The following is a 27,303-nucleotide window of genomic DNA, read 5'->3' as shown; positions in this document are numbered from 1 at the left end:
GTCGCGCAAACGTTGTTACGCGAAACTAATTTAATTCTGATACAATTGCTTAAATATTTTAAAATATACTTTATAAGAGAAATTTATAGAAAAAAGATGTTAAAATTATTGTAAAATGGATCAGTGAATAAGATCAAGGAATAAGAAAATGAGGCACATTGATTGCGAAGGATGCGTGATGGCGACATATTCTTCCTCCATTTATATTTTATATCTTTTAATTCCTTATTTAATCGTGTAATACAGAAAGAGAGAGAGAGAGAGAGAGAGAGAGAGAGAGAGAGAGAGAGAGAGAGAGAGAGAGAGAGAGAGATAACGGATGTATAGAATGCTCATTATAAACTATCTATTATGCACGAATGTGTACTTTCACTTCTCGCTGTCCAAGAGCGATATTTTCTTAATGAGATCAAACATGCGAAATGTCTATAGAATCAAGATAGATTGATAGATCTGTACTCGATGTCTCTTGAAGATACTTGAAGATAAAATATCAAATAACGGATAAAGATGCGATGTGACAGATAAATGATAAATGCTAAAACATATAGTGAAACGAGTATCTGTGGATTTATTGTAAACACGTTGACAATTTCTGTGATTTAATAAGGTACAAGAATTTATTTACATTATCAGAAATTGAAATTGGAACAACTCAAGAACCACAGAGGTCTATACACTTTCAAGTCATACTTTAAAATTGAAACGATGTTCTTAAGATTTTATTAAAAGCTTTATAAAGATAATGAAAGTTATTGTACTTCTATAATTATATTCATACGATTAATTTAATTATGTATTTATTATGAAATTACATCTATATAAAATATGGCATTTTTTGATCGCAAATGATTCTTGTGGTTGTTGCAGTTACTCTACTAGTCAATAAATAATTTTATTTTTCGCATTGTACACACATTCATAACGGTTGCTCAAAACGTCTCAATATTGCTCTTTTAATTCATTTATAATTTTGCTTGTAAATATATAATTATAAGTAAAATAAAATTAAACTATAAATTAATATCTACTGTTTTATTTTCCCTATATATATATATATATATATATATATATATATATATATATATATATATATTAGTATTAAAACTATATATATAGTATTTAAAAAAATTATACTTTTTTAATACTATATATACGTATGTGCAGGTTTTTACTGTAATTTTTTTAACTCTAGCATGGCTAAATAAGGGCAAACAATTGCTAATCACGTGTTATGCTAAAAATTGTATACATTTATTATAAAAAAATATATAGTTGTATGACAACATATTGTATGATACAATAATTGCACATATAAGTGTATGATATGTGAGTGCTATGAGATAACGTGACATGACCGATGACCGTGTATTAATTTTCCTCGAAGTTAATAAGTCATCTTATTATTTTTTTTTTCGAGGTGGATCCTTCTCCTAAGTGTTAGAGAGCGTAACATTTAATGATCTTTATCGACCTTAATCCCAGTAGAACGTTTGTGCAATGATTATGCTTGTGCTGACGTGCTCTTTCAAAGCAAGAGAAATGTGCTCTTTTTAGAATGTCGATATTCACAGATGAACATAGACTGTATCAATCGGAGCTATTGTTAATACAATTTGAAAAAATGCAAGTCTGTAACTCGTACGACAGTCGTTATACTTCGGCTATGAGCTAAAAAAAGTAAAGTTGAAAAAGGCGTGTATAACGAATTATCGGTTTCTTATTGCGATCAGAGGATGGTCAGAGATTAACGCAGGTTGTTTGCGTCGATATGATTAAGTACAAGATCGCTCGATGGGGTGGAGACGATAGAGCCAGTCCACGATGGCGGCGCAACTGCTTCGGAATCCTCTGGTACCTTCGTAGGGAATACCTTTTAAGCACAGAAAATTACCTCACGTAACTTCTCCTGAAGGGAACCATTTACGCGCGTTCGGCTTGCATATCGCCTTACCTGGATTTTTTTGTCACGAATTCTTAATACAAATTATTAGAACTTATTTTTAAGCTAACTATGAAAAGTATGCTTCATATACAATGGAGTGGTGAGCACACAATTGTATACATTTATGCATATTATATACGTAAAAGGCATATGAAATGCGGCCATTTTATCTTATAATAATAATAATAATAACAACAATAATAATAATACTAAATCAGATATAACATTCAGTCGTACGTAAAGTATATATTACAACTACTGTAACTGTAAATCTACGACATCGTTATTACGGCTTCTAAAAATAAAAGCTTTTTTTCCACAAATATATAAAAATTACGCGAGATATTTATGATAAACATATATTTATCGTAAAATCACGTATCAAAGTGAGAAGAATGTCATGTCAACGCGAATTGTTGCTATTAAAGTGTCAAATTAAAATTAGCAAGTTTATGAATCGTCTATTCGATTGAGTACACAGCATGTAATTAAAAGATGATTATACAAAAGGCTCATTTATCCTCGATGAGAGGGCCTTTATAAAATTCTCTCCAAATCCTTAAAAGTCTTACCTCTATCGGTGTTGAGGCTGTAGTCGACGACGTTGTAATCGATGGTACTACACCGGACGGTTTTCTTACGAACAATTCTGCTCCTTTATATCTTGCACTGAATCTTGGCGGAGAACCATTAGGTGTTATCCTGGGAGCTGAATTCTGTGTTTAGGAAAAAATTATATACTTCTACAAATCTTTTCCTGAAATATAAAAGCTATAATCTACAAAAACAATCTCATAAAAAGAGCTATTTATCATTAAAAAAATAATTTGTTCGTTTATGTAAAAACTAAAATGCACCATTTTTGCACCCATAATATTTGTAAATAAATTAATCATAATGATTGTTGAAATACTTCAGATATAAATAAATATTTACATCACAATAGTATGATAAATTATTTCAATAAAATTTTTTAAACTAATTTACATTAATGTAGGATATTTTGAGAATATTATGATTAATCTTTTGCAGACCAACTGAATTGTTTGCGAGCCAGGCAATTTTCCAATTTTGCTAATTCTGAATCTCAAATTCGGGCACAGAAACAAAGAAAGTAAAAAAAAAAAATTTTTAACTAAATTGAAATTATTTCAATAAAACTTTTTAATTGTATTATATTAAAATAATGTAGAATAATTAATTAATCTGCGAAGCAACTTGTTTTCCTCTGTTTAATCAATTGTCACTGCTATAAAAAGACTGTAATTTTTTAAAGATTTTTAAGTCCTAAAAAAACTAAAAAAATTCTAATATATTTTTTAAATATTAATAATCGGATGTCTTTTTTTTACTTTTTTGTACATGTCCGAATTTGAGTACTTTTTTGTATATGTAGAATTGGTAAAATGGAAGAATTTGGATCTTAAACAACTTAGTTGATCTACGAAGAATTAATGATAATAAAATATTCCCAAAATATACGCAAGACATTTCTACTTAAATATATCATAGGTATACCAAGTGCTGTAAAACTGTCATTCTTTCAATTATCCAGATATTATAAACTACAAAAGACTCACGTGTTAATTTAACTTTGTCGGGTAGAAAATAAAATAATTTTCCAAAACCCATTTAATCACTCACCGCGGTATTCACGTTGGAGTAAGATCCAGAAAAGATCGGGGTCCTGTTACCCAAGTCGCTCAAGAGCGGTGCCACGGTGCTCCGTAGTTGCTCTAGCAGCGTGGTGGTGTTCGCGTTGAGATACGTGCTCCTAGTGGGGTTGAAGATATTGGAGTTACCGCTGTCACCGTTGCTGCTGCCGGCGATACCGGTAGCGCGCTGGGTGGTGTCGTTCGAGGTGTCGATCCTCACGCTGACGAGTGGCTCGGAGGGTGAGCTCGGACGAGCGGCAGTGCTCGGCGTGACGAGCTGAGCTTGATATTTGGTCGGCTTCGGGGTGATGGTAACGCCGGTCGCGGCGGTTGTTTGCTCGACGGCGGTCGTCGCCGTCGGCTGTTGGACCGTCGCCACCTGCCTCGTCGGCGACGCCTCGGAGTGCCTCCTGTACGTCGACGTACGCGGACGGAATTCCCGTCGCTTCGTCTGCGTAGGCGCCGCGTCCGTGGTGGTTGTCTTGGGCACGACGTTGTACGGCGTGAAGACACCGGACTTCTTTCGGATGTATCTGCTGGTGGGCCCGACGGTCCTCGACGTCACCATGGAAACCGCCACCTTGTCCGGTTGCTGCTGCGGCTTCGTGTAACGAGGTCGGACGCTGCTCCTACCGGCGTCGCTCGGGATTGCCGTTGTCTCCTTGCCGTTCGACAAGTTGAACTCCTTCGCGTCGGGAATATAAACGGGATACAGCTTTTCTGAACTCGGCATGGTGACGGTCGGTGGTAGCGTTACTTCTTGAGGGAACTCCGTGAGATGAATCGTTATTTCGGATGTTTTATTGAACTTTAGCGGTTCGACGGTCGTAATGATACTGTTTTCCTCTACAGCATCCACCGTCGCCGCTTCCTCCCGCAACGCCGTGGTCGGATATCGGACTTTCGTCGTGTCGACAGTCGTGGCGGCCGTTTCTTCCGCGGGAACCACGGTGCCGCGATGCGAAACCGTAATTCGACGTGGTACAGCATTGAACTCGATAACACTTCTCGTCGACGTTTCCTCGACGGGCGGCGAAGGAACTCCTTGAGAGGCCACTCGATCCTTCTTGTTCGTGGCGGTGGCCGATCCAAGTGGAGATTCGGCGTTTCTATCTTTCGTTACTTTTCTGGTCTCCAGGAGCTTCCACCTGCCTCTCACGATCGATTTTCCTTTAAGTGCACTCGCGACCGTCGAACTTCCGTGCGTGGCACGAGCACCGATGAGTTTGCCGGTTGTTTTCGTCGTTTTCTCTATGTTCCTGCTCTCGCTGACCGTCGAGGCTTCTGTTGCTTTCGATTTGTCGGAATAAGCGGTCGTCGTTACGTCAAAATCGTTCTCGTCAACGTTCAATTCGGGTTTGATTAATCTTCTGGCCAACTCCAGTTTCATCTTAGATCTTTCGGAGAATAGAATCGCCAAGCTTGGTTTCGTGGCCTGAAAAGGTCGTTCAAAGAGCTCCATTTTAAGTGCGCGACGAAAAGTGCGCCAAGCGTTTCGTAAGCAACGGAAAGCTCGGAAGTAGATTCTGTGTTAGTACGGCGTGTCCCGTACAAGGCGTTTGTCTTCCTCGACTCGAAGCGACGTTCTCAAGACCGTTCGCGAAAACTCATTCGTGGAAACGTAAACACTATTTTCTTTGTTTATACAATAACAGAAAAGGCTAATCGTATCTATCGTCTAAGGAGCGCTACACCCTTTACTTTTTAAAGGAGGAATAGAAGCCTGATGAACTGATGAAAGAAGACGGTCCACCCAACCAGCTGGCTAACGACATACACGAACCAAGAGTTCGTTGGCGCGGACTGAAAGTTTAATCGTTTTCGTCAAATCACGACCTAAATAAGAATACTTTACTCTACAATAATGCAAGATAATATGATGTGTGGTTAGCAAAACCGTGTACAAAAATTAGTGTGTTTACTTAAATTTTGTAAAAAAATTTCTTGAGAACTCCTGGATTTTTCAGACATTTTATTAAAAATTACAGAGTTTAGATTAGAGAATTTTTAAGATGCAGATTTAAAATAAATATATTCTTAATTATATAATCACCAAAGGCCAGTTAAGTTTTAAATAATAAAATTTTTTTAAAAGTACAAGAAAAAATAAAATAAAAATAATAATTAAATACTAAAAAATAATATAAAATAATAATATAAATAGTGCACATAAGCTGCGTCCTGATATTGATGACAGTATTGAAAATTTATAGTTTCTGTTACGTACGCTATAGATTTTACTGGCAGTAATATTAAAACGCTGCCATAATAATCTGTTTATAATACATTTCATCAAATAGTCAATTTAAAATAATATATTGTCTTTTATAACCGTTAATTTTTTAATAGAAATTCTCGAATCATAATGTAGATATGTGTATTATATTTATTGCTAATTGCATTATCAATAACAAATAATCAAAGAAACAATTTTGGGAAAAAAAGGGAAATAAAAGTTAAATTTAAAAGTACAATTCCAAAAATTCTCCTAAATATTAATAAAAATTTACAGTTTTCATAGTTTTAAGAGCTAAAAAATTAATTTTCTTAAAAAATTCCAGATTTTCTCAATTTTTTCGATACATTTTAAAAATATATATAATACATTTAGAAAAATAAAAAATAAAAATATACATTAAGTGCATAACATTTAGCTAATCATTGGATACTATTGCTATCAATTGTAAAGCATATTTTTGCATAATATATATAATTTTTTTAAAAACTTTCTACATATTCTTTCTATATAATCTTATTTGCAAATCTACTCTATATACAATATTTACAAATAAATGTTTTTACGTTTACATTAATTTACATTTATAGCATATAATTCAGGAAAAAAAATATTTTTATAAAAATATTTTGTATTACGATATATAATCGATACCTGTTATTTATGAGCAAGCAATTGTGCTGTCTCATTTATCTTTAATTGGATTCATCTCTGAAGTTTCTAATAAACAATTACACGTCGCAATTATGTATTATTTCTTGAACAATTACTTGTGCTTTTGACGAATATAATGAAAAATACACAATCTACGGAACGCAATTATTAAATTGCCTTTTATTTCCTTTTTCTACTACGTATGTCAGTCTTTGTACTTCTTTTTGCTGGATAGCGAAGTAGAATATTCTTATAAAAAGCTGTGAATACAAAAGATATTTAAAATATATGCCGTGACACATTTACACAATTTTATTAATATTGCTAAGGTATTACACGATGTTGCTTTTTCATTCCATGAAAAGTAGCTGAAAATGACAGATCTACTTAGCACTCCAGTTGGCAAACCTAATGATAAACTTCCGCGGTATATCGAAAAGCGCATCAAATCAAGATCAATTATCCATTTGAATAACAACGTGCCTATTACTTGATTTGCCTCAATGACCTACCTACAAGTGTACTTTCTCTCCTAGGCTAACTGACAACGTAAGAAGAAAGAGACAGGTTGATTATATCAAAACCAGTTTGCAAAATCACGAAACCTATTCATTCATTGCGCGTTGATAATAGATCGTCTATTCATCTCTCGTGGCCCGGTTTCATTAAGGGTGCTTGAAAGTAAAAGTAGGATCGCGATCGAAAAGATTTTAATGAAAGATTTAAGGCTGTTTTACGACCCTTTTTGCAATTGATATATCTTGAGAAAACTTCTCGTCGAGGATTCGCCACTCCTTGCGTCACGATACCAGTTCGTATCCAGTCTCGTTTGGATGTTCACTGTTGTAACCACGTTCTTAAAGCTTTTGCGAACGCATCATGAAAGCTTTCCGGCGAAAGCCTTGAAGAGTTTCTTCAAAATCGTAACTCTGTTTCGGTCACGTTTTACCATCACCGATCACCAAGTAAGCTTCGCTTCGACAGTCATAAAAATGTTAATAACGCATCATTTTCCAGTTCTGATTGGCTCTTAATGATACGTTTGATGTGAGTTCGCGTTTGTAGCAACCAATACACCATTCCTTATTTCGTAAATGATAATTCCAGTCAAGATTTGACTGGACCGATCGTAGTGATCTCGTGGTGAAAAATGGTCGCGTTCAACGTTCGACGATCGTGAGAAATGATATCTTTTTACAATGCGCTCTTTGATGAAAAAAAAAAATCAGATCTAAACCTTTTCTTTTAGAATTTTTTATTTAAAAACTGAAAACAAATGTGATAATATTAAGCATGATATTAAGCATATATATATATGAGATTGGTATCTTTCCCATGATTGGACATCTATTTGAATAATGTGAGGGAAACTCTGAGAATCTCTGAAGCGTGGATAATGGGAACGCATGGAAATGACAAAGCAAGATTTCTCAGTCGGTCCCGATTAGTGCGCAATCCCAAACAGCAATTAGAGTTCTGCCACTATAGTTCTTACTTGTCGCGTATCGGGGTCGAATATCGAAGTTAAGGGGTTCGTGGGAGGAGAGACGTGCAAGACTACGTTTGTTGCAAACGCATTTTCCACAGTTTCGTTTTTTTCAGATACATGCATCGTTTTCGTGCTGGATCGTGTATGCCGTCGGAATGTACGTTCCCTTGGATGTTCCTACGTAGGGCATTTTTTTTAACTTTATAGAGTTATGTATGTGTATAAGAGAATTGTACGCGTCAAGGGGAGGGGGCGAAGAAAGTCATCACCATATTAATTAATTTTAATTATATAATATCACTCCCACTACTGCGCTTATCCGATGTATAGATACACATGCTAACCGTTTAATAAAAATTCAAAAATTAGCTATTGCTTTATGCTAAAAATGCACCATTTTCAACATCCGCAGATTTAACTGCCTGCAAGTGGCTCAAGTTAAAAGAAATAGGATGCATATTAATCGTTAATATGTTAAAAGTTAAAATAAATTAATAATCATTAGTTAATTTAGCAAATATACCGAGACCTGAATGCCATCTTACCTGTAAGTTGGTTCTAGTTGTAGACTTTCCTTCGGTAGGTTTCGAATTAGAATTTTTCTGAAAGTATTCTTTGACTGAGTGCGCTTATTTTACTATTAATCTTTTCAACAATATTCTATTAATAAATATTCTAAAGATTTTTAAAAAGTTAAATTCGCAAATGGAATTACAAAATAGAATTGTAAAGTACTTGCAAAGAAAGACTTGAAATGAATGCAATATGTTTTGTATAATAACTTTAGTATATTAATTATAATAATTTTAAATAAAAATAATAATAACTAAAATAATGTAGCAAATAAATACATATGTCGCAGAAAAAATATATCTACCTGTTTACGTGTTACATATACTATGAATCTTTGATACATATCTCAAAACTTTAATTATCTAATCATTATTTAATCATTATTATTTTATTATGACAAATTAATTTAATTATTGTGTTTTTCTCGTTTTAATCAAGATTGAAAAGTTACGTTTTTATGTAACATTCTTTAACACTGAGAAGAGTAAATAATTACAAACATAATGGGAAGACAGGATAAATAAATTTAAACTCACCAACTGAGACAACCTAGCTCGGAATGCGGGAGGATAATTGTCGCTCTCGGGCTCTGTTCCCTTAGGTAGACCGAAGCTTTCAGATTTGTTGAACGTTTTGTTGCCCCTTGTTGTGCTCTTCGCCGCGAGGCCCGACACGGTATTGCTCTCGTCCTTCACTTTTGGCCTTTTCGTGCCTCTTCGTCCGGTTTTTGCGTTACTTAACGGCGTTTCGGTGCTCCTCGATGAATCATTGAGCAAGACGATCTCGTTGATTTGATCTCGATTAACTGACGTGGATGTGACTGTCAAAGAAGGGGTATCGTGATGGACGTGACTAGGTCGGCGTCTGAGAGTCCATCCAGGATTACCGGGTAATTGCGTTTCGCTCTTAGGCGTAGTGATCCGCGGATCTGCAACAATCGAGGACGATCTCTCGGTCGAGCTCTTTCGACCACGGAAACCTAGACCGTGATTGAAGAAATCTTCCTTCGGGGGTTTCTTCGCACGAGAACTTTCTCCTCTGTCTCTTCCCTTGTTGCGTGAAACTCGCTCGGTTGAAGAAGATATTCGCGCGGTTGTCGATGGCCTGGTCGTTGCAGAATTGAATGTCGTAATCTCTGCATCCTCCACAGAGGGAACGGTCGTAATTTCAGCGATCGTCTCTTTCGGAATGTAAGTAGTGGTGACATCTGGAAAAAAAAACGCGGTTGCCATTAAAATTTTAGTTAAATAATTGGAAAAAACTATTCTTCGTTGTCAATTATTAATTCTATATTTAAATTATAAAAACTTCTAATACATAATCAATTTGAATACTTCTTCAGAGATCTTAATATCAAATAATCGTTAACAGTGATTGAAACACTAATACTTTAGAAATGAGAGTAATGTCTCCTTGAGAGACAGTTTACTGTTTCCTTGAGACAGATTCTTAATTTATTCATGATATTAATGAACATTTCAGTATTGACATCTCTTAATTAACGACTGAACTGTAAATTACCGAGATTGCTGACGGCTACGCGTGACCGGCTTCTGGTCTGCGCCCGGACATCTTGTTCGTCTACCTTAGGTTCCGCAGCTTTCGATCTACCATCCTTGGACCTTCGCTTCCCCTCGGGCGTTCGTCTGTCGCTACGTCGTGTCTCCGTTCCTCTGTTTGCATTCGCCTCGAAATCGTTGTTGCCTGCATTTTTTTGTCTGCCATTACTTCTCGCTTCCACCGCAACCGCGTCTCTCGATTTGTGCGCGGAACGGCCCCTCGAATTAGCGTTGGATCTGTGTCGGGAATTGGAGGACCGTCCGTTCGTCTCCGCAGTCGCGTTGTTGCCGGATTTGGATGAACCTCGGCGAGAGGTACCAACGGAATTTGTGGTCTCAAAATTGGGATCTCTCACCTTCGATCTGTTGCGAGGTTTCGACCGATCGGACTGTCTGCTCTTCTTCGCGCTCGATCTCGCGATATCGTTGCTCTCTACCCTTTCCTTCACTGGCTTCGACGCCTGTCTCGGAGAGACGTTAATCGATGAAACCGTAGTGGCTAAATTGCCGTTCTCATTTTCGGCTCTCAAAGGAACGTCGACTCTTACGCTCTCAGAACCGGACAACAAAACGTCTTTCGGTTCATCTTTTTGACTACTGGAACTGTTCGCGCCTTTTGTATCAAATTTCGACGCTTTCGAGGTAATGTTTTCGACCCTTGAATGCTCTAATCGGGTTTCCGCTTTTTCTGGTTCGCTCGGAATTTCGGCTGTCTCCACATTTTCATTTTCTGGAGACTTTCTAGCTGGGATTATCTCACTTTTTGATTCTCTCTCGTGATTTACATAAATCTTCCTTCCCGTTCTTGATCTCAGGTGATCAGGTGACTTTGCGAACACCTCATGATCCAACTTCGCGTTGTCCAACTTCGCATTGTCCACCCAGACGGGGGATATGTCCGATGTTCTTCGTGAAGCTGCCAATCGCCTTGGCGTTTGTGGCTCAGGCGCGTTCTCTTTGTTGCCGTCGACCCTCGTTATTTCTTCTTTAAGAGCGTGTGTGGTATGCGACCTTTGACGATTTCGTGAATTATCGGCACTGGCGTTCAAGTGTCTCGAACTTGTTCGTGGTGCAGTAGCCGAATCGTCTGCCGCCTGAGATTGCTTTAATTTTGATCGCGATCTAATCGTACCTTCTCTAGCGACATTTGTCTCGTGCTTTTCTAAGTTGGAAACTGTTTCCGAACGGGAACTTTTTTCGCGAGGTGATCTAGTTTCTGATGTGGAAAGAGCACTCGGTTCCGTCGTCGATTTAGAGTTGTACCGCGCGGAACCGCGATTTTGTATTTTCTGTCCATCCGTCTGAAAATATATATACAATAATACGTATTTTTAATAATTTTATTATCGCTTTACTATTATTAATCACATGGTAAATTATTTTCTTGTTACAAATCTCTGTTTCTGAAAATAAAAACAAGATATTTTTTAAAATTCTTAGAAAAGTAAAAAAAAAACAATGTCTTTGATGATTACTTCAGAAAAATTAACTTGATTAATATCGATACCCATCACTGTCAATAATCAAGATGCTTCGTCAGTTAGTCAGGCAATAAACGGTAAAGGCAGACGCAAAGTAAAAGGCTCAAGAACTTTCATAAGAACGGATTACTGCGGATGTTCTGAGTACTTAGAAAGTACGTCAAGTAGTCGCCTGAGGTTATTTTAGAACCCTCGTTTATGTGATCGATAAACGATCGATCAATGACTATAATTGTTTGATTAACGTACAATCGGGCGATTGTGATCGTCACGCTTCACTACAAAAAGAAAAAGATGAACCATATCGTTAATCAAGAGCGGACTCTGTCGTTGAAAGAAAGAAAAATTCTAGCGCGATACGCGGCCGCCCGATTGCGAAGATGCGATACCTGACGAAACCGCGGGAAGGTAGCAATTATGCAATTAGGAGAATCCAATGGAGTTGGGATTAACGCAAATGGTAATAACCGGTCTTGACAGGCCTCGATCGATTGGCTGTTGTTGACAATAATGCCCGGCGAATGCAATTAATCGCGTTTTCAGTCGTTACGACAAGTAGACTTTATTTGTCACAGATTATACCTTCACCGTTAGCATTAATAAGACAGCATTAAAAGACTCGTGACTACATTGACCTGTCGATGCTTAGAAGAAAACGGCTCTAGCGTGTACGCTACTCGTTTAAAATTTTTCTCTTTCCTCTTTGTAATTGCAATAAACTCGTCTTCGATATTGGACAGTTTGCACAAGATCCAAATAAAACGACAGTATTAATCTATAGTTTTCTAGAACAGCTCTTGTGATTTTTCCTGTTAAATTAATTCGCAGCGGAAAACTGTAAATTTATTTACAAATAAATCTAACAATCCATTGATTCAAAGACAAAACAGTATAGAAATTCAGAGAGAGAGAGAGAGGAATTTAAAAATCTAAACAGTTAAATTTATAAAATCAGAGCAATCCAATGACTTAAAAATTTAAAGTTTTGAGTTAATTAATTGATATTCATAAATGTAAAAAGCCAGATATTAACAAATGAATATTTATAGATTTGATAGTATATAAATATAAATGTCTTAAAATCTTAATTTATGATGTCTATCAAATTTAATTCAAATTTTATTAATCGGCTACATCTTATATATTTCTTATATATATTACTTTGTGTGTGTGTGTGTGTGTGTGTACGTAAGCTTAAAAAACTCATAAAATATGATAAAATTCAGACATATGTTAAACAATAATTCTCTAATGCGGAAATAACTATCAACAATTCTTCTTACTGAATCTTTAACACTTTCCTACACAATTAAAAGAACGCTAAATTCTAAAAAATACATTCTTAAATATAACTAATATTTGTACATGTACGAAATAAAGATTCTTGTCCTTTAGAAGAACAACCGTCACCGCAAGCAATTCGTGATATGTGAATATGCGTTCTAGTTTACTGGTATTACTATTCGTCTATGCCCCGTTTTAATCGTACTATCGATATTGAAAGTAAAAGTCAGTGTATAACGTCACGCCACCTTATTCCGCAAGCCAATGCCGTTAAAAGCAAACTGTCACGAATCTAGCTAATCGGGTTTGTGCGTAATCAGAACGAAGAAAATTAAAGAATGATGTACTCTCGGCAATATGCAAATATGACGACTTCGATGAACATAGAGATGAACGATAAGGACATTACGAAACCATTTATTAAGTGATCTGGAAAGTAACATATAAAAAATAGTGTCTCGATGAAATGCTCTCTTTTTTCTTCCAGAGAGCAGCAGATTTGATTCTGATGCAGACATTTTTAGGAAAAACAACAATAATCGCGAGATTTTTTTTTTGTTAAAATTAGAATAATTGGAAAAATGGAACAATAGTAAATGTTTCTGATGACGATACGCAGCGTGCAACCGAGCGATTCGTTTGAAAAGAAATGCACATGCAGCAACGGAATTTACAAAGGAAAGAAAGAAACGGCGGCAGAGAGTTCCGGGGACGGTCTATGCAAAAAGGAAGTAATGCAAACCGTGAAGGAAAGTTGAATTAATACAGTTATGACGCGTAGAAATCGACGGGAATTTTCGGATTGCCTGACTGCCTGGCGATATTACGAAATAGGCGCTGTAACACCGCGCGGATATTGGAAAAGTTCTTTGGACAGGTGAGAGGCTCGGCTCCGCGCCACGAAGGTGGACTGCTTCTACACCGTCGAATCAAGAGGGTCGTCTACGTCCGGGCGCATTGTCCTTGTCTCCTACCCCGACGGAATTTGCATCAATATTATATTCATTTAAGTCGACTAGTACGAAACGACCTTCCGTACTTTCTGACGTATCAATTCTTGCGAAAGTTTGCAGAACCGCGCCGCGAGGTTGTTATTCGTTCTCTGCTCTTTTATTAATTCTTTGTTTATATATATAGTTTGCTTACCAGCTATATGTATAATTTACAGTTTCCTTATCGTTTTATTTCACACATAGTTGGTTCTAAGTGGACCTATTAGTAATTGCGCTTGAAGCGGTAAAGAGTAACGAGAAATAATTAATAAATTTAGGTCGTACATGAAAACAAGTAATTATTTTAGTATCATGAATTTTATATCCCATTTTTTATGTAATTATCAAAATTGTTATAACAACATAATTGAATTTTATGTCAAACATTTGTAGAAAAGTCTTTTCTAATGTTAAACATGTATAAAGATTTTTATGTTAGTATTCCATAATAAAATATACAGTTTTAATATCATTTAAAGTATAAAAATAAAATCTTTAGGAGTGTATTTATAATCAAGATATAATTAAAAGAAATATTTTAGCATGAACACTTTAGCATTTTTTTTTCGAGCAAGACAAATATAGGAAGTTAAATGATAGAGCGGCGAACTTTGAAGGCCTTCATTGCGAATCATTATCTTATTCAATACCTTTATGCATATATGTAATAAAAGTATACACAGCGTGACCTAAAAAAAACTGGTCCGAATGGGCCAATTTTCAGGGTGTGGTTTCTCGTCGTCGCCCAACTGAAGCATTTATAACGGAGTTTACTTAAAGATCTTTCGTTACTTTCACTCAAACTTTTGTTCTTTCTTTAAATCTTATATATAAAGTGTATTTATCCCACATATGGAACAAACTGTATAAAATATACTATACAAAAGTATAAAAAAAGATGTAGAATTTTAAAGGTATTTTAATATATGATATAAAAAGAAAAAAATATAATATATTTTTATTTTATGCAAAATATGTAAAAAATAAAAAATGTTATAATGCAAATATTTAATTTGTCTTTATTTGATCCTCAGGGTATATATTAAATTAGCCTAGGCCATTCTGAGATTATGGGGTATTTGAAAACGATAATAATTAATGATTTAGAGGTTTTTAGGAAAAAAAACTTATACAGCCTCCCTACTTATCCTTTCGTTTGGTAGTCTTAATGCACTTTTAGCTGTAAAAGTAAGAGCGTCGAAATTTTATAGCCGGGTATATTTCACTCAATGTATAATATGAACAATATGACAAAAATTAGAAAACTTTTATGTTATTTAGCATTTTTATATCTAATTTTTATTCAAAAAATAAAAAATCAGTATGCGTTTCAATTCTTTGTATAGTCATCATCTTATAAATCTTATTTTTAATTTATATTATTATTATACATTTTTATAATTTATTTGTATTTATTTGAAATTGTATTTAATAGTATTTAAAATAAACACTTTGTTTTTTTTATTATAAAAACCGTTTTTTTATCAATTTTACAAGACCTTTTACTTTTCCTAAATCTCTTTTGAACTAAAATATTTATGATACTTTACCCTAAGATATTCTTTTTCTTTAACGTTTGAGGCTTTGAGGAAAAAATTGAGCGAGGTTAAAATAATTTATTCAAATTGATACTATAGATCCCGAGATGTAAGCAAAAACAGTCTGGTTACGCTAATCAATGTGTGTATAGATAGAGACAAAATGTGTATCCTGAATGTTAATACATGCGTGCAACTAATTAAATGTTGATGCAACTTAATATTTTTGCAGAAGTATCAACTTTCATAATTTTGTTTAAAATTAAGTTTTTGTTGGATTTTAGACTACTTTATATATTATGCAATGTAAATTAATAGTACATAATAAAAAAAACTCAAGTCTAAAATAAAATTTTCTACACTATATTTATTAAGTTGCAATAAATGCAAAAATTTCATGCAATTAATTATATTAATTCTACACATAAACTTGTTCAAAATTATATGTGTAATAATGTCAAGAAAAACGTATACGTAAATTGAAAAGAAATCACAATGTGATAATGTTAAATCAATAGGTATTAATATAGACAAATGTGTTTACATCAAATAATACTCGATCAAATTTTATAGAAGAGCACTTAGTAAATGTAGAATGAATCACTCGAATGCAATAATCTTAACTAAGAGTTTAAACGTTGCAATATAAAGCAACTTTTCTCTAACGAGCGAAATCAAACGATAGTTGAAGGACACTCGGGCAAACATTACAAAGTTGAGTGTAGCGCAAACGACGTGTATATTACCTTTCAACCTATACTATCTTCTGACCTTTCGGGATAATTATCACGTGTGTCTTGAATTTATGTGGCGGAATTAATTTATGCGTGTCGATCCTTACGGCTTCTTAATAATTAATCCTAATTTTATGCAATCATCTGTATACGGAAAATATTAACGGAAATCTGAAAAAAAGAGAAAGCACATCCGGTGTCTGACCTTCCCAAAAAGAAGATGTTAAATGCATCGAGATATTCTACGAGAAACCTATGAAACATATTACTGATTTCGTTCGATCACAGTCCTGAGACATTATATGTCTTTCGATGTACAAATCATTTTATGGACAGTTTTATAAGCGAATAAAATGTCAAAAATAAAAAATTAATTTTTAACAATCAGTTTACCATTTAAGATTTTTGTGAAATTGGGAAAAAAGAGGAATAATAAGAGAAAGTTATAAAAATATTCTTATAACTTTCGAAAAAAGTAAGCATGTTATACATAATTTACTTGATCAAAATACATAATGTATGCATAAGAATTTTTTGCCATAATCATAAAATTCATGTGAACTATCAAGAAGTTTTAATTTTTTATGATATATATTCGAAAAAAATACATCCTATATAAATTATCGCGAAACATCTGACGAAATTATAAATCTAACGAAATTCTATCCGTCTCTGTAATTTTGTTTCTGCCTTCTCGTTTTGCATGACTACACATCTATTCAATTCAAAGTTGTATGTCTTGTAATAAGACGTACTGGCGCGAGGAAAAAAATTAGATCTCGTTAGGTGGGTTAAAGTTGAACTTATAATTCCCCGTGCAAAGCGTTGCGTAAAAGGCATACATTGCGTAACCGTGACGGAGAATCCGTCGAAGCTTAAGCTTCGATGCGGTAAAATGCGACAATTTTTTTCAATTTGTCGCTTTTCAGCAAATTACTTACGGAGAGGAAGATAGCGGAAGAAACTTCTGAGCAAAAGATTTATGGCATTTACATTTACTGCCGCGTTCGCGTATAGTGAATAATTTCGATCGTCATGTCATAAGGAAGTGTATTTCGTTTCCGAACAAGCGTAATTTTCTCTGGCGTTATATTCCTCGGATTAGCTGCGAACAATAAACACCTATTCTTACAATTAATTAAGGCCGCTGGAATCGTGTTGGATCATTATTCGAAAATTACAGATAGAACGAGCGAGAAAACGGCTTTACCTAACTATTTCGCGTATTCATTGCAGGCTCTCAGGCACTTTGTGTAAGTGGGTCATTACTAACAATGAGTTTGACGTTATGCGTAATAATACGAAACACTATCTCTCTAATTAAGAAAATATTGAAAATACTATACTGTTTATTTTAGTTTTATTACTATATGTAACTCAAGTAAAATATTCAGTTTCGATATTCAACATATTATTTTTACAACATTTACGTATCATACAGATACTTTTAGTTTTTTGTTTCCACAATACCCAATACATTAATAAATTAAATAATCAAAAATAATATTAATTTTGTTTCTATATTTGTTCTCTAAAAAAAAAAAGGTTTATATTAATACTCATATTTAATTAATTTAATAGAATATAATCAGTCACTGCAGAATTCTTTGCCTCTCGCGCTCCCAATTAGTATCGTAATAACGTGGTAATAATATCAAGTGACAAAGATTGATTGCAATTTTTACACGACTTATCTTATTCTCTTTGCGGACAACGTGAAACTGTAAGTAATAAAAGAGAGGACGGGGAGCGCGCGAGATATGACAAATAAATCAGGAAGTCTGCCTGAGGTAAACGATGCAGAAGAAGCGCTTTCTCTGATGGAAAACTCGATTTAGATCGCGCTCGCACTCGCGCTCGCTTGTGCAACGTGCTACATCCGTCTGCGACGTAGGTACACTTGTCGGCGCGTGCTTGTGTACTCGTACGCGCAATAAAACGTTATAGGAGCGCATTTAGCGTGATATACGCAATCGCTCGTGCGCGCGCACGCGTTTCGAGATTGAACGAAAGCAGTATGTACGTCGATTGTAAATCACGAAGCTAAATTATAGTGCGTTCCCTCGGCTTAAAGGCTACTGCGACGTCCAGTCCCGACGTGCGTAACGAACGTTTGTGTTAGATACCGATCGCACTGTTTTATACACTAAGGACGTATTGTATAATTCGCGTAACCAATTAAAGGCCTCGTACGAATCGCTCGCGCCTATCGAGGAAACAAAGGCAAGAAAGCCCCGCGATTTCCAGAATCCATTTGCAGAATTGATTGCGATTGTTAATCAGAAGCTTTGACGTCTTATTCGGCAGCATATCAGGAAACAAGTTCGAGAGATCGGCAAAACTAAGTGTGCTGACTCTCACTGAAGATTTAAATGCTTTCGCTCGTATAAAATTTAATGCAGCTCAGCGTATCATATTCTTCAATCCCATATATATATATAATCTTTATATTCTTCTCTCTTAATCCTACTTATAATATATTTGTTTTAATTAACAAGACGTAGAATACATAGCGGGGAGACCAAACAGAATTTCTAGTTTTAGAGATATGCAAATTAAAGTTTGTGAATTTTAAGACATGGATTATAAAAAAGGGTTACCTGTTACAGGTATATCACTTTAATTTTGAAATATATTTCTTAAACAAGTACAAAAAATAAAACTTCTAAAATATAAATGTAAACTAGACAATGTTTTCTATCAGATAGCATAGCGTAGTTTATATAATATTGTATTTTATAATAATTAATGTTTTCGTAATATAATAAAACATAAACTAAGAAATTAGGTTTCAAAACTGACTTAATGGGCTATATTTTCCTTTTCTTTTTCTTTAACACGAGTCATTTGTATAAAATTTACAAGTTAATGTAGTATGAAAATTCTTATAAAAATTTAAAAATTAATGTAGTATGAGAATTCCTATAAAACTTTCATTTTGATATAAAACATTTTTCTATCAATTATACATATACCTTACACTGTTCCGCAAGACGTAACATGTATTGCAACTGTAATCTATAAATAGATTAAGTTAGATTCGTTTTTTAGTAAATTTTATATAAAAAAAGTCATGAATGTATGTATTGGGTTTTTATTTATCTTTATTTATAGTCATATTTTTATCAGTATTAATACAATGCAATGTTTATTATATTAATTTTTGAGAAATAAAAAATCTTTATAATATAAGCTTATATTATCGCCAATATTGGCGACTCTTCTCTAATAAAAAAATATTACTATAAAAGAAAATAATATTAATTATGCGATATAAAGTAATTTTTATGTGATTTTATAAAAGTGCTAATAATGTTATGTGATAATACTATATATAATTTATATTTAGATTTCTTTGATTCAAAATGCTTGAATAGTTTGGGTCCAATTAATATAGATTTAAATCCAAATCAAATCTTATTTGAGTTGATTCGATTCGTATAGTTCGCGTATGTCTAGCTATCACGATTGGACTCGACATTTTATAGCTAAAGGGTTTGATAGACTTAACTGTACGGTTTTAATTGTCATTTTCTGGTTGGATTTGCAAAACTTGTAGTCATATTTAATAGAGGTCTTTTTCACTAGAAAGTTATGCTGATCTAATTATATATAAATTTAACTATCCTCGTATCTTTAATTAATAATCTTATCTTATCTATTATAGTAATTTCTAGAAAAATTTGGATTTGTCTAACAGACATGCTGATTAAATCTACTAGAGATTTCTAATGCAAGTAAATTTCTTTTCCAGTATAAGTAAGAAATAGAAAAGTTTTTGTAATATCAATTTATAAAATATTCGAGGAATCTGTTTTAATATCTAGCATTATCGTAATTATTTCCAGTATATCTTCGTGTTTAATGCAAAAGTGCTCTATTAAACTATATTTCTAAAGACATTACATATGACGCGGTAAGAGACGTCTGCCTTGAACCGTGCGCCGATTTCCGTCGGGACGATTTACAAATCGCGAGATCTTCATACCATTACATAAATTATCCGTTATTATGATGAAATGAAAGATGTCGGTGACGCTTTGTAAGGAGCCACTTATACAATGTCGAAAAAAAAAACAGCTGTCCTGGAATAAGAAATGTAGTTTGTCTTACGTAACGTATCATTAAATCGATAAGAAAATCATCTCGCTCTTGCTTCCATTAGATTATGATCATCGGTGCATGCGCACAGCGGAATAATTAACAACATCGCGCTTACGTTCACTGAAGGAATACGCGTTGTTATGCTAGCGAAGCTAGCGAATCGCGAATACTAATGAAAACGAAATTGTCTTAGTCTAGAACTTAACGATTAGATAGCGTGGACAATATCAATTTCCTTCGGAATTCGTGTTGACTTCTTGATTAATTAGAGATTATTAAAGAGACAATTAAGTTGGATAGAAGCTACAATATGCATTCAATATATTCAATTCTATTTTACTTTCTAATTCTTATATTCAATTTTTTAGTTGTTTTAATAGTAAACTGTAATAATAAATGTAACAAACAAGAGGAAAAGATATTTTTAATTAATGAAAAAGAGATTATTACGTAATAAATTAAGATTATAATTAATATGACCTACTTGATAATTGGCGACAGAACAGAACTGTAAACTTCAAGCTACACAGAAAAAAAGTAATATAACCAATAACATGTAATTGCGGGCTGCCAACTACATAAAATACTCAATACAATAATATTTGCTATTAATGCAAGTACAATGTTGATACTGCAATAGCATATTGTATTGAGTATATCTGTAGTTGGCAGCCCGCAACCTACATATTTAATTGGATATATTACATTTTTTTCAGTGTATAATAGACTATGTTCAACTATATTCTAAATTTTAATTATATAATAGAATTATTACATTAAATTACAACGTTACGAAAATATAGAATAGACATGTGGGAGATATTTTTGACCACGCGTTACATATCGTTCGCTAAAAGCGAGCGGCGCACGACTAGGCGTGGTCCATGCAAACCTGCGATCTCTTTTTTCCTTCTTATCCTCTCACTTCATTTATATGTATTCTGTACTGTATCTGTGCGCCGCCTCGATACTTAGTTTGGTACGTGAAACGCTTATACATTTGATAAACAAGAATTACAATCGTATAACTGACGACGATAAAGCAACGAGAACAAAAGTTTAATTGAAAGGAAACGAACAGTAACCTGAATAGTCTTCGAAGGTAGGAATATCTATGCCGATCCTTAATGTTTAATTGTTATTGTTTCTTCGTTAATTTTGTTATTATATTCATTATATGTATTAATAAAAATAGATTCCAAAAAAATTTCCACAAGTTTCTTTTTACCGCATATATGTGTGTGTGTGTGTGTGTGTGTGTGTGTGTGTGTGTGTGTGTGTGTGTGTGTGTGTGTGTGTGTGTGTGTGTGTGTGTGTGTGTGTGTGTGTGTGTGTGTGTGTGTGTAAAGTTCATTTCTATTGCAAATATTGTTGTATAGAACTCAGCATGAAGTCGAATAGGCAAGAAGTTCATGCGTGTCGAATCATTACCGTTCGCTTGAACTTCAACTGCAGTATACGTATGTTCATTGATTGATGGTTAATGATAATAAATGATCAATAATCTTAATATCTTAATGTGCGAAATTCAATCGAACGAGGAAATTAATGTAGATATAATATAATAGTCATCTAATGAATGGAATAAAAGATGATGAAGATTCTTGATTTCAATTTTATATTTGATTCAATGAGGTAGGGGAATTTTTCTTCCTTGAATAAAATGTACATTAGAAAGTAATAAATTCGTGAATGTACATGTTATATATTATTATTATTACTCTTATTCTCGTAAAAATAAATCGTCAAAATATTTCTCACTCTCAAATTCATTATATCTCCTGTTAGATTTATTATATTTTGTAAAAAATATTTATCTTTACGATCAAGTAACAGTCTCAAGTTCTGACAGATTAATAATTAATATTATTATCATTATTATGTTGTAATTAAGGCATTATTATATTTTTTATCTCCTGAACATTTCCTGAACAATTCCTCTAGATTTAAAAACATCTCTTTAACATAAGCTGTAGCAGCATGAAACGATACACGCAAGCTTTTAAAAGGTTGGGAAAGTTCTCTTCACGGTTTTGCGTGCCCCTAATAATTTTCTATGCACATGCTGGCCATATCTGGCCGATCGAGCTTTTCCATACACGATCAAGAAATACATGTTAATCTAGATTCTTATTCTTAATAAATTCATTGATCGGAGAGACGATTATTCTCATACGCCACGAACTCGTTTCAACAACTTTTACAGTGAGAGAGCCGGCGAAAGCGTCCGAGATCTTCATAGCAATCGTATTATTATAGGCAAATGCAAAACGAATAGCTGGAATCTGGACATCCGAGTATAATCGAGAGGGAAAGACGAATGACTCACTAAGTTGACAAGTCGCATACTATTTCTAGTTTCTCTTTTACGTGATATCATGCTTTCATTATTGATACGTTCCAAATGTATAAATTATTATTTATTCGACATATATGCATTAACAAGAAATGTTACTTTGTAGTTCTGAAAAATAATTTTTATTTATAACAGCTTATTCTAGATTACTACACTTTTCTTAACTTTATTTTATTAGTAAAGTTTGACCAATTTAATGTCAAGTTTTAGTCAACTTTAATGTAAACTTTATACATTTAAAAATATATTAAGAATATAAAAATATAAAATTTAAATATTAAAAATATAAAAGAAAATGATTGTTATTATATTTCACGCAATTTGTTAATGTGTTTGCTAACAAAATTTAAATAATGTTGTTACAAAGTTTAAAGAAACTACAAACTTTAAATTTAACTAAGAATTTTTTAATTAAATTTTCCAGAAATGCACCTAAATCGATTGTAACATGATTGATTTTTCGCTCTACTTTTTAGTGTTCAAGAACCTGTAAATCAATAATCAATCATCAAAGTGAAATCTTGCATATCCTGTATATAATTGGAATAATAAAAGTCGACGTTAAAATTACACTTAAATTAAATTGTATCGTAATATAAGATTTATATTAGTCGAATAAAAAAGGAAATGTCGTTGTCATGAATCACTCGCGAAGATTTCCTTTCGTTATACAAGAGATCATCTAGTAAAGGAACTGCTTCCTTTCTCGGCCTTTAATTATCGAGCATCGCGCACCGCGTGCAACCTCACGTGTGCGATTTAGTCGAATAATACGAATCGACCCGTTCCGCTGGGTCGACGGCCTTCGTGGAAAAAAAAGAGAGGAAAAAGGAAAGAAAAACAACGTGTTGCACTGTCGTAAACGCTCGACATCAAACGCGCATCCTTGACACAAAACGTGCAAAACGGATCTTGCCGGTCTTCATGTATTTCGTATACATTAATATAGATAATTATGCTCCTATAAGTCCCTATATTTTTAATTTATGTCTTCATATCTGCGTTAGGTAACATGTACCACGTAACGTAAAACATCGGAAAATCAAAGTTTATATGTTGTATATTCTTTAATACGTACAAAATAATATTTATATCTAGAATTAATATCTATTCATCGTCTACTTACTAATTACACACGTAATTTTTTCTTTTTTTTTGGATAATTTTATGATCAGCAATGTATTTTATATAATTTTTTGAAACGATTATTTCATACGTATTAAATTAAAAGAATGGACGCATCTTTTATATCATAATATTGCGTATCATCGCTTATATAAATTACAGCTATAATTTCGATAATCAATTACCTGATTAGTCTGTCCACGAGAAGCTTCGGTGATAACGAATATCAGCAGCAACGCCACTACCAAGCTTAACAAAAACGTCCTTGCCATTCTGGAAAAATATTAAAGAGCTTTAATAAATTTTTTTAATAAAACATTAAAAAATTTCAGCTAACAGAGTATGGATATATATTTAAAACATACAATACTTAAATACGTTTTTAATGAAGAGGTAATTCAACCCGCTACCGAATTGAGAATTATAATTACATATGACAAATATTTGTCACTGTATTATTGTGCAAACCACACGTAATACATGTATATACGTAATACACCTATATATGTATCTAACATATTCTTACTTCCACAAGATTTTAATAAAATCAAATTTACTTTTAACACAATGACCTTAATATACATAAAATCTATCTGAAAACGATATATTTCTGACAATGTTTTAAATGTTATTTTTAATAAGAAGATGTAATTCGTAATTAACTATCTATCGAATCGAGAATTATAGTTATCATAATTGTTGTTGTATTACTGTGTTATTTATATTCATATTATTTTCTCCAAATATCAAATTTATTAAGTTCAGTATCTTAAAAAATGTTTGTTTAAATACGTAATGGTGTAATTTGGTATCTTCTTAACTCAATAAAATTGAATAAAATCAATTTTATATACTTTAATAAGGTAACTTTAACAAACAGAAACGATTACAATTCTAATTGAATCTATTTGACGTATATTGCATTGTATTGTGACATTATGTCGATTTCAATTTTTAATTGTTGGTAAAAGTGATAGATAAGAGAAAATAAATGCTTTTCGATATGCACACTAAGCGTACTCGAGTCCAATACGCATAAAGACCAAAGGTAAGGCAGCATTGCCTGCGTTGCTCAAATTTACTTTTACTCTTGCCGGTTGTTGATTTCTATCAGCCACGCTGTTCATTTTCAAAGTAACGCGGGCTATACTGTCTCTTCCCCTCCTACTGCCCGTTGCAAACATTCTGGTTCGCCCGGTTTTCATGCAAAACTACATATGATGTAGTTTCATGACAAAGAAATAACAAAAGCTTTTGTTATATCAAAACTGTTATATCACAAGGAAAAAAATTTATTCAACGAACAAACGATGTAAAAACTTGATGTTACGAATGATATGAAAATTATATAGGAATTCGCAAATTAAAATACTATAGCAAGAAAGTTCTCAAAAAATTAAGTAAAATAGTTATTTATAAATTTTAATTTTAAACTATAATTTTTTAAGAGATTTAAGATTTAAGATTTAGAGTTCAAACTTCTGACCAATTATAAAATATGTTAATTTAAACAGCTGCACGTTTCTGAATTGCGCTTGCAAGTAAAACTTCCTGCTTAGAACAAAAATTAACAATTACTTTATTTAATTTTTCGAGTACTTTCTTGCTATATTCAAGACTATATATTAATCTCTATTTAAGATATTGAATTATCTAAAATTTATTTTTATGTTGAATTACAAAGGGCACAAAATATGATTCAAGCTTCAAAATTCAATTAGCATGACATATTCAATTTTTATATTTTTCTCGTAATATTAATTATCTCTAATATATTTACTATAAAAAAATATTTTATTGTAACGATCGCGTGTTACTTCTATACTCCACGTTATCGCGCGCATGAATGAATGGAAACATCGTAGGAGGATCGAGAGGGGAAGATCAATATCAAGGAAGGTTCGACGATCGTAGTGCATGAATTACCATCGCTCCGAGACATCTAACGATTCATTTGTTCCATTCAGTTCTGCGGTAATGCACGGCAAATGCAAAACGGTTACTGATTTACGATTCCGTTTACCTACATCCGAGACATTCGCTAAATGCAAATTGCACGTAAGAACTGACCGAGTAAATTTCCCTTCGAACACTCGTTACAAGCCGAATAACTTTACCAAGATAAATATTTGTGGTCGGGATTTTTTTCTTTTTTCTTACGTGAGGGCAGAGAAGCGGCAAGTTTATATGCTAGAACTAAGTGTGGTTTCGTAACCGAAGTATCAGCTTTAATTTCTCGCAGGCCGTTCGTATACTTGCGTCGATAGAAAGTAAATTCTTTTCGACCAGTACACGCGATCGGTGATACCGTATCTGTTTCAAGAATGCTATGTAACGCGTAAAATTTATACAGAATTAACTAAATTTATCAGCATATAATTAAATGTATACTACTACGGCAAATACTGCAGAATATATACTTAAAAAATATATATACATATATATACTTAAAGTACTTATATAAAAAAAGAATTCAGGTTTTTGTCATTATTTCTTAATTTTCCTTAGAGCACACATTTCTACTTCTTATATATATATATATAATTTAAATTAGACCAAATATCTTCCAACAAGAAAGATATTTCAATAAATTAGAATTAGATTTAAAATATTTAATAAAAAATATTTCAATTCTAATTTTAATCCTTTTAGCATTTCTAATCTTCTCATTTTCTCTTTGAATATTTTAATTCTAATCCTGATTCTAATCCATTCTAAAATACCTTCCTCGTTGGAAGATGTTTGGCCTAATTTAAATTTGCTCCAATTTAAAATTACGACAACGGAAAATTTCCAATTTACTCAATGAGAAGTAGATAAATTAATTAAACGATTCCTACGTCATAAGCGTTAACATAATAATATGGAACGCGTGTCGATCGATAATTTATTCAATATTCGACATCAGACGTTACGAAAGATGTACATTCAATTACCCTCATTCTGTTTATGGCGCACTTTGCGAGATAATAAAATGATCAAAGAGCTAGACCTAAATATCGTCCAAACTCATTGAAGCGTCCGGCGTCGCGTACGATATCGTAAAGATGAAATGTCATCGAGTGAAATTGCAACAAAAAGCCGGCACGAGGCTCGATGGGAAATGAGAAGTTTTCGACATTTGAACGGTGTTGTACGATTACACGGGTGCCCGAGTTTTACGTAAGAAACGGAGGTCGTACATCTGGCGCGGTTCGCGCACGTGAAAGTGGTCTGCCGAGTTGTGTCGGTCAGTTAATTTCGAGTCCGGTTCGTTGATGCTGCGCTCTTCTGGGCTACCTTCCCTTTTGATTCCACCGAGATGAAAAGAGAATTAACCGCGACGAGCGCGAATGGACGAACTACTGACCACGATAAACCGTCGTGATTATTGTAATTATTATTAACGAATTGTCGACCAAAAAATTGCACAAATTGCCCTTTCAAGCATAGCTTAGGAGTCTTCCGATTGTCATTGGAGTTCTCGCGCCTGTCGATTGACCGCGTATGGGATCAATCGTCGAATTCGAAATCCGCCGGCCGCGCGCGGAAGTTCCGTTTTAGAAGGGTCTTAATTCCAAGCCACGCACGCACGCTCA

The 27,303-nt window shown here is 33.6% G+C and overlaps 1 protein-coding gene across 2 annotated transcripts in view; it reads right to left on the bottom strand.

Annotated features, from left to right (window-relative positions):
* The window catches only part of LOC105828619 (mucin-17), a 56,063-nt gene that overhangs the window by 10,948 nt on the left and 17,812 nt on the right, over positions 1-27,303 (bottom strand). Inside the window, exons 2-8 of one of the 2 annotated variants that reach the window (XM_036282558.1) lie at positions 23,911-23,998; positions 10,074-11,412; positions 9,089-9,759; positions 8,525-8,581; positions 7,986-8,156; positions 3,590-5,035; positions 2,518-2,661 (exon numbers count right to left, since the gene is read on the bottom strand). In XM_036282558.1, coding sequence (XP_036138451.1) covers positions 2,518-2,661; positions 3,590-5,035; positions 7,986-8,156; positions 8,525-8,581; positions 9,089-9,759; positions 10,074-11,412; positions 23,911-23,997 — 3,915 coding nt within the window. In that variant the 5' untranslated portion in view covers position 23,998. Of the gene's footprint in view, positions 1-2,517; positions 2,662-3,589; positions 5,036-7,985; positions 8,157-8,524; positions 8,582-9,088; positions 9,760-10,073; positions 11,413-23,910; positions 27,296-27,303 lie in introns of those variants that run through there. The other variant, XM_028194123.2, reaches the window with a different exon arrangement.

The sequence above is a fragment of the Monomorium pharaonis genome, chromosome 2, assembly GCF_013373865.1.
Source record: "Monomorium pharaonis isolate MP-MQ-018 chromosome 2, ASM1337386v2, whole genome shotgun sequence".
NCBI classification, from domain to species: Eukaryota; Metazoa; Arthropoda; class Insecta; order Hymenoptera; family Formicidae; genus Monomorium; species Monomorium pharaonis.
The sequence above is the reverse complement of the archived record's forward strand: the minus strand, read 5'-3'. Positions and strand labels throughout refer to the sequence as shown.